This window comes from Barbus barbus (assembly GCF_936440315.1).
Source record: "Barbus barbus genome assembly, chromosome: 29".
In the NCBI taxonomy this organism is placed as follows: Eukaryota; Metazoa; Chordata; class Actinopteri; order Cypriniformes; family Cyprinidae; genus Barbus; species Barbus barbus.
Window position 1 is genome coordinate 14,052,231 of NC_136757.1, and position 9,674 is coordinate 14,061,904.

The window sequence follows — 9,674 nt, forward strand, 5'->3', positions numbered from 1 at the left end:
TATGCAGAAAATAGTAAATCATCAAACAAAATTACTTTAGCTGGATTTTCACAGGCAGGGTCACATATATATACAGCAATGAGACTAATATTTCATAATTATTGTGATCTTTTTTTAATTGTACATTTATTATATTTTTATGGCCATCTAAATGCTTTTGAAAATATATATTTTTTGTTACAACTTTGGCTTTCCAGACCTGCTATATTAAGAGGCGTCTGTGAATTAGCTCTTGTAAAACACAAAGTTATGTAATATTTATTTCACAGCCCATTGCTGTAATATTATGCATAAGTATATGATCATGTTTCATTAAGAAAACTAACACAGAGCCACATGTGTCTACATTAGGGCACACATGACGAAATATTTAGTACAACTGGTTATTTGGTGCAAACTTCTGGTTAACCATTAAGTCTTTGCCTTTCACAGAAGTCTCATGATCCTCTGGAGGAGTGGTTCTCTTCACTCTCCCCTCCTTCTCTAGTAATTATATATAACAGACAGGACTGAGCTACAGTGAGTAGAGTTGTGGAGTTAAAGGCTAAGAAAGCTTTCAGGCTCATATTTAACTTGTGTGTTTTACACAGGAACTGAGTGTTCGGTTATCAATCATTTTATTGATAACACAGCCGATCAAGCAGAAGTCATTCAACGCATTTGGTGAGTACTCCGTTTAGTTTCTTTTAGGTTTTATCTGACAGTTTGCGTTGGGTTGCAAAAGGGTCCAGCACTATTTATTCAATGGTGTATTTTAACTTCAGGGCAAAGTTGATAGGATGTTTGTAATTTAATAAATCATTAATTTTCATTCATGTCAGCTCACAAGAGCCTGATGAACTGTATAATGTTGGTCTTGAGACTTTACTTAGAAATGCAGGCCATCATGTGTAATATCACACAATATGTAATCATCACCTGACACTTAAATAATTGGAAAATTAACTAATTCTAATTATATAGAGTATTCTTCTGCATGTAAATGTGGCAAGGGAACATCATAAAACAGGTCTTCTGTGCAAAGTCAAAAACAACGGTTTTCGTAGCATAAGTAATTCAACAAGTCATTCATCTACTTCTCTAAGAAGCATGTGCTCAAGTGTTCATATGAAGCTGAAGTTTGTACATTTTTATATTCTGAATCTCCCTTGATCCTCTGAAATCTGAAGGCACTTATGTTATAGTCTGTGCTACAAAGTTTCCATCAAAATATAAAAAGTATTTCCAGGCACATAATCAAATAGCATGCTTAATGAAGCATTATTAAGCCTCTTTTTTCCAAATGAATATGGCACTTTGTTTTGGAAATTCCTTACTTGACTACTTACACTGGCACACAGTAGAGCTTGATGTCTCTTCATAAGTTTTTTGGAAAAACCAACATTATTTTTATGGTAGATAAATAATATGCTGTGCCACCAGATAAAAAAATAAAAAAGTAATAAAATTCTTATAAATAATGTAATACATATACCCCCGCTTTCACAGACAAGGCTTAAGCTAGTCCCAGACTAAAATGCATGTTTGTGCTGTCTCAACTGAAAATATCTTGCTCTGACATATCTTAAATGTCATTGTTCTGTGTCAAGATGCACACCTTAATGTTTTCTTGCAAGGCATTTTTGTAAAGGTTGCTTAAATATTTTAATTTATCTAAGGCCTAATCCTGGTTTAAGCTAAGCCCCGTTTGTGAAACTGGGCCTAAAATCATCATCATTTTCTTTAGCACCACACTGTCTTTGTTGGTTAACCACACTAGCCACATGATTGAGGTGGAAGAACTACTACATAATAGTAAGATGTTGCTGGAAATGTAAATTATATAATTATCATATTGTATTTTGTTTTGCATAAGTTTAAAACAGGTTTCAGTCTTAAAAACAAAAATTCTGACATCATTTACCATAATGTTGTTCCAAAACTGTTTGCATTTTTTTCTTTTGTGGAAAAAAAAAAAAAGAAGATTTTTGAAGAATGTTGGTAGCCAAACAGTTTTGGTTCCCATTGACTTCCATTGTATTTTTAGCCCATGTGGAAGTATATGGGAAATGAAACTAGCAACATTCTTTAAAATATCTTCTTCTCCGTTCCACATTGAAGGAAGTCATCCAAGTTTGGAACAACATGAAGGTGAGTAAATCAGTAAAAATAAATGAATAAATGTGACAGATTTTTCGTTTTTGGGTGGAGGATCCCTTTAAAATATTCCAAACATTTGTAGATATTATTTGTTTCTTATAGTTGTGTACTAGGTTAGGCTATTTTGACCCACAAATCGGACTCTATACCATCCCTCCCCTTAAAAATATCTAAATCAAGCCATATAAAAGCAGTGTGGTTTACTTTAATTGTGTGTTTCTGTTTTGTGCTTTTTTTATAGTCAGATCTTAAAGTCTCTAATTCATCCAAATCTCTCTTTCGTTTCCAGAATGTACCGTCGATCACTACTAAGATCTAGTCCACAATGGATGTCTCTGTCTGTGTAGCCACCCAAAGCCAATGCAAAGACTTTACCCTTATTAGTATATGTAGCTAACAGTTGCTTTTTACTTTATGCTACTGTCATTTTAGTTTGTAGAGATAGACAGGGTGTAGACTTCGATTTTTAACTTCTCTTCTAATTACTTTGGATATTTATTTATTTATTAAGAAGAAATACCTCAATAATCAAACCCAGTTTGATTCACAATAGTCCAGAAGTGCAGTTACTCTCCAGCAATGGAATCCACTACACTAGCATCCCTAGCAACTGTTACAATGCTAACAGCAGCCTCACCGACAAACATGTCTGGTGTTCTCTGGCTGCTGGTGCTGGGCTTCGTCATCGCTTTTATCCTGGCGTTCTCTGTGGGTGCCAACGATGTAGCCAATTCCTTCGGTACAGCAGTGGGTTCTGGGGTAGTGACTTTGCGCCAGGCCTGCATCCTGGCCACCATCTTTGAGACAGTGGGTGCCATTCTTTTGGGGGCCAAAGTCAGTGAGACCATCCGTTCGGGTATCATCGATGTTCACATGTACAACGGCTCAGAGGCTGTGCTGATGGCTGGCTCCATCAGCGCCATGTTTGGTGAGTACATACTTGATTTAAAGTGATAGTTCACCCCAAAAATTCAGCTGAATCCAGTAAATTGCGAGCATGTCACCTAGGTGGAACTTTATCACGTTATCGTGACTTGTGTTGGTCACGTCAAAAGCTTCCAGTATGTTTGTTTTTGTGTTGTTACAGGATCTGCTGTTTGGCAGCTCGTAGCTTCATTCTTGAAACTCCCCATCTCTGGAACACACTGCATTGTGGGCGCCACAATCGGCTTTTCCATGGTTGCTAGAGGTCATCAGGGGGTCAAATGGCTGGAATTGCTTCGCATTGGTATGTGAAACTGAGTATTTTTGAGATTTTTGCGTATAAGCGTGCTTAGTCAGATTATATTATTTTTTCCTGAAGAATGAGTCAGTTAATGGAAAGAGAATATTTCCCCATGTGACCCCAGAAATAGTAAGCGAAAAAACCACCAGCGTGATTTAATGCAGATTTCTTAGTTTTATTATTTTTTTCACATGAGATCTATTTATAGTACAGAACATGTTGGACTATACAGACAGGAAACATAGTCACATGCTTACTCCTGGTGACTTGTTGGGTGTTTGTTGATACTCGGCGTGCAGCCCTGAGAAATTCTGGGCCATACAGTTGTAAGATAAGAGAGAACATCACTGTTTAGATGTTACATTATGTTTATTTGTGTAACCTGTTGATATATGTGTTCCAGTTGCCTCTTGGTTTCTTTCACCTCTTCTCTCCGGCATCATGTCTGCTATTCTCTTCTATTTTGTCCAAAAGTTCATCTTGAATAAGGTAAAAAATCAAACAGAGCTCATCTGTAACATAATGTGCTAGTGTCTGTTTTGGTACTTTTTATTTTTTTGTTGTTGTCAATAAAGAAAGAACATGTGCTTTTTACCATATGCTAAATGGCAATATTTCCATGTGCTCCAGGAGGATCCAGTGCCCAATGGTTTAAGAGCATTACCAGTTTTCTATGCTGTTACTATGGGAATCAATCTGTTCTCCATTATGTTTACTGGAGCACCAAGTAAGTTTTTTTTTTTCTAAAGCAATGATTTTTATTTTATTTTTTTTATATTGAATTAGAATTTTTAAAGAAATATGTCCTTTAAGACATTTAGATCAGTATTTTCTTTATGTATGAATATTTATGAATTGATTTTCCTATGTCTCTAAATGCAACTAAAAGGAGGTTATGTCAGATTTAGCCTTTTGAGGAACATTTTGTCCCCAAAATATGATCACATGTCATGTCATGATCACATGTATGCATACAGGACCCGTCCCTCATTTATCATTAACACACTGTTAATTTACTTTCACATTCACAAACGCATACAAAGGCTGATGGGTTAAACACAGTACTCAGTATTGCTAATGATTATAGCTATTTGAAAATGTGTAACTGTCTGTACAGTTTGTTGATGTAATAATAAAATTATGAAATATAATTTTGGCCCAAGTCCAACAATCTGTACAAAAAAAGCAAACTTCAGTGGGATCATGATGTACTGAAGATAAAAAAAAGCCACTGTGAACCAATTGTGAGTTGAATTTGTGTACTAATCAGCGGACCACAGGACCGCCCTCTTCCTGGTTATCTATTGAGCCATGCACATGACCATGTTCGATATCGTTAGTGGTTCTGTTCTTTCAAAGGAACTGAAAATTAACTTAGCCATAAGTTATTATGATAAAAAAGAAGCTTTCTCTGTATAGCCTCCCATTTCACCCACATTTTAAACAGAAAATTGTATAACCGTTTGCTTATCTCACTGCAGTGTTTTGTCAATACATTGCCTTACAACAGACTTAATTCTGGAGGGAGAACATGCTATCATTGTCATGCTGTCACAACTCATCCACAAGTTTCTTTCTTTCATTAACAAATGCTTGATCCCCTTTTTAAAAAGATTATTTGTATTTAGGGTTGAGTATTCACACAGTTTCGCTTTTGAACCAAGTTTTAAGTTGCAGTATGCTAATTCTAATTTCCAATATCTTTTCCGGAGGAATTTATATGAAAAATGCAGAATATATTGCACTGTTTATCACTAAAACATGTTAAGTTTTCATCTTCTCTATATTCTACAGTGTTGGGATTTGATAGTATACCATGGTGGGGTACTCTGCTGATCTCACTGGGCTGTGCCCTGCTTACTTCTGCGGTGGTCTGGTTCATTGTCTGTCCACAGTTAAAGAAGAAGATAAAAAGTAAATATTTAATTAAATACCCTTTTTACTTCAGTATTAATTTTAAAATGTCCAAAGCATGGAATTCTGGGTGGTTCTTTGCAATGTAATTGAAACTTACATTATCAGTGCATACTTTAACATTCAAAAGTTTTATTCAGTAAAGATGTATTAAATAGATAAAAAATAATTACAGTAAAGATGTTTAATAGGTTACAAAAGATTATTATTTCAAGTAAATGATGTTCTTATGAACTCTCTATTTATAAAAGTATCCTGAAAAAACTGGTTTCTAGAAAAATATTAAGCAACATTGATAATAAGTAGAAATGTTTCTTGGACACCAAATTAGCCCATGCCCATGGCACAATGATGCAATAAAATATATTTGTAAATGTTTCTAATAAACTAGCACATTGACTTTGCATGCATTTGGATCTGTCCTGTTAATATACTTATTTCTGTAATTATTTCCACCATTTTCAGGTCAGAAGATTGCCGACACTAGTGGGACACAGCTGATTGAGAAGAAACCATCCTCAAACGGCCTCATGGCCCACCCTGAACCACCTCGAAGCTACTCTCCTGTTCCACAGACACCCCCTGCTGACAGCAACAAGGTGGCCTTTGACATCGGAGGTTCAGCAGAAACCGACCTGGACAGCAAAGATTTTGACACCAAAGATTTGGATTGCACTCACGGTCAGCAGCCTCTTGAAATGATAAATAAATTAAATTAACTGTATGTGTTTTAATGAACTGATTCTCTTTTGACTAAATTACTAATTCTCGAATCTACAATTTTGGTCATCCATTGTAGCTTTAAATGGCAGTGCTGGAATTGCTGTCCCAGACTTGAACGGAAGCCAGTTTCACACCGTACACAAAGATTCTGGAATCTACAAGGATCTACTTCACAAACTTCACCTGGCCAAGGTGGGCGAATGCATGGGAGAGACCGGAGACAAACCCATCCGCCGCAACAACAGTTATACTTCTTACACCATGGCCATCTACGGAATACACGGGTCGTTGAAGGAGGGTGAGGGAAGCCGGACTGGACTGGATGGAGAGAAAAGGCGTTCACGGTACGACAGCTATAACAGTTACTGTAATGCGGTGGCTGATGGAGAAGTTGCTGCAGGAGACGGAGCTCTGGCAGTGGAGGTGGGGGACGAGACCATCAGAGGAGACTCACTGGAAGAGGAAATAGATGAGCTTGAGATAGACAAGCCAGAGGTGTCCACGCTCTTCCAGTTCCTGCAGATTCTCACTGCCTGCTTTGGATCATTTGCGCATGGGGGAAATGACGTTAGGTATGAGAGACATAATAAAAAAAAATCATATCTTGTCCAAAATAATTTAAAATGAAAATGAACTACAAGTAAATGTAAATGTTACAGCATTATCATGTATAGATTTGTCAATACATTTTTAGTGTAAAACTACTCTAAATGTAGAAATACAGAAAACTGATATGGGTCAGATACACTTTTTAAAGAATGTAATATTATTAATCAGTCAGGATGCATTAAATTAATCAAAAGTCACCATAAATATATTTATAATGTTACAAAAGATTTCTATTTCAAACATTTGCTGCTCTTCTGAACTTTCTGTTCATCTAAGAATTCCTGTAAAAACGTAATACTGTTTCCACAAAAATATTAGGCAGTGGAACTGTTTTCAAAATTTATAATAATTTTATTTTATTTTTTCTTGAGCATCAAATCAGCATTTTTAGAATAATTTGTGCCATTGAAAACTGGCTGCTAAAAAAATTCAGCTTTGCATCACAGAAATAAATTACATTTTAAAATATATTAAGATAAACACTTATTTTAAATTGTGATGTTTCACAATATTACTGTTTTTACTGTATATTTATCAAATAAATGTAGCATTGGTGAATATAACCAATGTTTTATGTTTTCTTTCAAAAACATAAAAAAGGGTTTCTTACCAACCCTTAAAGTTTACACGGTAGTGTATATCTTGCATTTCTACCCTATTTCCACATTGTTTTATAACGACAACAGTGCTCATCTCCAAATGATAGCATTACCCATCATTCATCTCTTACAGTAATGCGATTGGCCCTCTCGTTGCACTCTGGCTGATCTATGACAGCGCTTCTGTAGCACCCACTGCTCCCACACCAATTTGGTTGCTCCTGTATGGAGGAGTGGGTATCTGTACAGGGCTCTGGATTTGGGGTCGGCGGGTCATACAAACCATGGGCAAAGACCTGACTCCCATCACTCCCTCCAGGTAATAAGCTGCTAATACTCTGACGTTTCGTACCTCCTTTAAGCAGAAACTGATAAGAGCGCTTATTTGTGGGATCAGGCTTTATAGTTCAGATTTATCATCGCAGTTCTCATGAGGCTTAAGGGCCGGTTCCCACTTTCTTATCTCTGTTGACTTTGCAGTGTAAACAAACAGTTTAACAACACTCCTTGTCTCATGGAAATTCCCTTAAGCACCACAGCAGTAAAGAAGATTTGTCTTGTCTTTAGTATTATGACATTTTGACAATGCCACAGTACTTTTTGCAACAGTCCTTTGCTGTGTTTAAAGATACTTATAGAGCTTATTATAATCATCATGTCTGTCTCACAGCGGATTTAGCATTGAGCTCGCCTCTGCTATAACTGTGGTTGTCGCTTCCAACATCGGACTCCCAGTCAGCACCACTCATTGCAAGGTGGGTTACTAACTACTAGATTATTCCATAAAGTTAAAATGCGTATTAACAAATGCCCAATTCTATTATCTTCTTTGTTTGTGTGTTCATGAATAGGTTGGATCAGTGGTGTCAGTTGGCTGGCTCCGCTCCAGGAAGGCCGTTGATTGGCATCTGTTCCGGAATATCTTTATCGCTTGGTTTGTGACCGTGCCGATTTCTGGTCTCATCAGTTCTGCTATAATGGCGCTCTTCTATTATGTTATATTGCCTCTGACCTAATGTTTTGTTAAACCATTTACTCCTTTTAAATACTTTCACTTTTGGGCCTCAACTATGGAATGCCCCTTTGTCCTGTCCCATCATATGTACTGTACATAGCAAATCAAAGACTGTGTTTGCACATCACACTCATACTCTGTGATTTTTTTGTACATGTTTAAGATGCTTAATAGTGTTAGGTAATAATTTTGTAGCTATAAAATGTGTGAGATATGACTATAACAATTTATTTAGTTTTGTGGCCTCACATATTTTTGTAAAGAAAAATATTGTTAGATTAGACTAAAATTCTGTTTCAATTTTTGGCAATGAAAATTTATACTCTGAGCTGCAAGGCAGTATTTTATATTTATAAAACAATATATATATATATATATATATATATATATATATATATATATATATATATATATATATATATATATATATATATATACTTGCATGACATTTTAAATAAATCATGCTTCTGCTGACATTTGCATTTTTATTTCCACCTGTAAATAAACCACAGTTTTTACAAAACCTTATAAAATATGCTTTTTTATCTAAAGCTGTGTGTGACCTGTTTTCAATACAGTATTGAAATTCCCTGATAAATGTTGAAATAAGAAATTACTGGATATGTGAAATTACTGTAAACCAAATAATGGCAGTAGATTAATGTTAACCCAAACCGTAACTTATGTATTCCTCTACTGTTGTATGAGATTGCTGAAAAAACTTTTGAAAGGGTCCAAGTACATTTCAATGAATGAAAACTTGCAGTCTTCTACATGCCCTTTGATATACTTAACACCATATATATATATATATATATATATATATATATATATATATACTTTACATACAGTGGATATAAAAAGTCTACACACCCCTGTTAAAATGGCAGGTTTCATGTGGTGTAAAAAAATGAGACCAAGATAAATCATTTCAGAACTTTTTCCACCTTTGATGTAAACTATAATCTGTACAACTCAATTAAAATCAAACTGAAATATTTTAGGAAAGGGGGAAATTTTTTTCCCCACAGAATTGAGCTACTTTTAAACTGTTGCCATTGGTTGATTTTTCCCAAGTGGGTTAAAGGTTTGAAATATTGCATAAATTACATTTCAATACAAATGCTTGTATTGAAACATTTTGCATTCTACCTATGATAAAACTTTCATGGATTTATACATTAAATGTTCCCTCCTGGTGGAATGACCTGTCCAACTCAATCCAAGCAGCTGAGTCCTTAATATTTTCAAGAAACAGCTGAAAACATCTCTTTCATCTTCATTTGACCCTCTAACTCTAGCACTCTCTATTCTAATTATAATTCTAATTTTATCGGCTTTTTAAAAAAAAACTACTTGTTTTATTTATAAACAAAAAGGAGGCTCTAATACTAGCATTCTCTATTCTTTTTACTTATTTACTTTTTATTTATTATAAATAATGACTTTC

The 9,674-nt window shown here is 35.2% G+C and overlaps 1 protein-coding gene across 1 annotated transcript; it reads left to right on the forward strand.

Annotated features, from left to right (window-relative positions):
- The first annotated feature begins 525 nt into the window (after nucleotides 1-525).
- Nucleotides 526-8,359, forward strand: LOC306849748 (sodium-dependent phosphate transporter 1-A-like). Its single transcript, XM_079385027.1, has 11 exons — nucleotides 526-663; nucleotides 2,429-3,067; nucleotides 3,227-3,367; nucleotides 3,768-3,853; nucleotides 3,995-4,091; nucleotides 5,159-5,278; nucleotides 5,744-5,959; nucleotides 6,078-6,573; nucleotides 7,343-7,528; nucleotides 7,880-7,964; nucleotides 8,061-8,359. The coding sequence occupies exons 2-11, from the start codon at nucleotides 2,719-2,721 to the stop codon at nucleotides 8,223-8,225; spliced, it is 1,941 nt and encodes a 646-aa protein (XP_079241153.1). The 5' UTR covers nucleotides 526-663; nucleotides 2,429-2,718; the 3' UTR covers nucleotides 8,226-8,359.
- Nucleotides 8,360-9,674: the final 1,315 nt, after the last annotated feature.

Bases quoted from the DNA above. Each gene is read 5' to 3' on its own strand.
- LOC306849748 (XM_079385027.1), top strand. From the start codon at position 2,719: ATGGAATCCACTACACTAGCATCCCTAGCAACTGTTACAATGCTAACA. The intron at 6,574-7,342 runs GTATGAGAGACA...CATCTCTTACAG, and splicing joins CATGGGGGAAATGACGTTAG to TAATGCGATTGGCCCTCTCG. The intron at 7,529-7,879 runs GTAATAAGCTGC...TCTGTCTCACAG, and splicing joins ACTCCCATCACTCCCTCCAG to CGGATTTAGCATTGAGCTCG.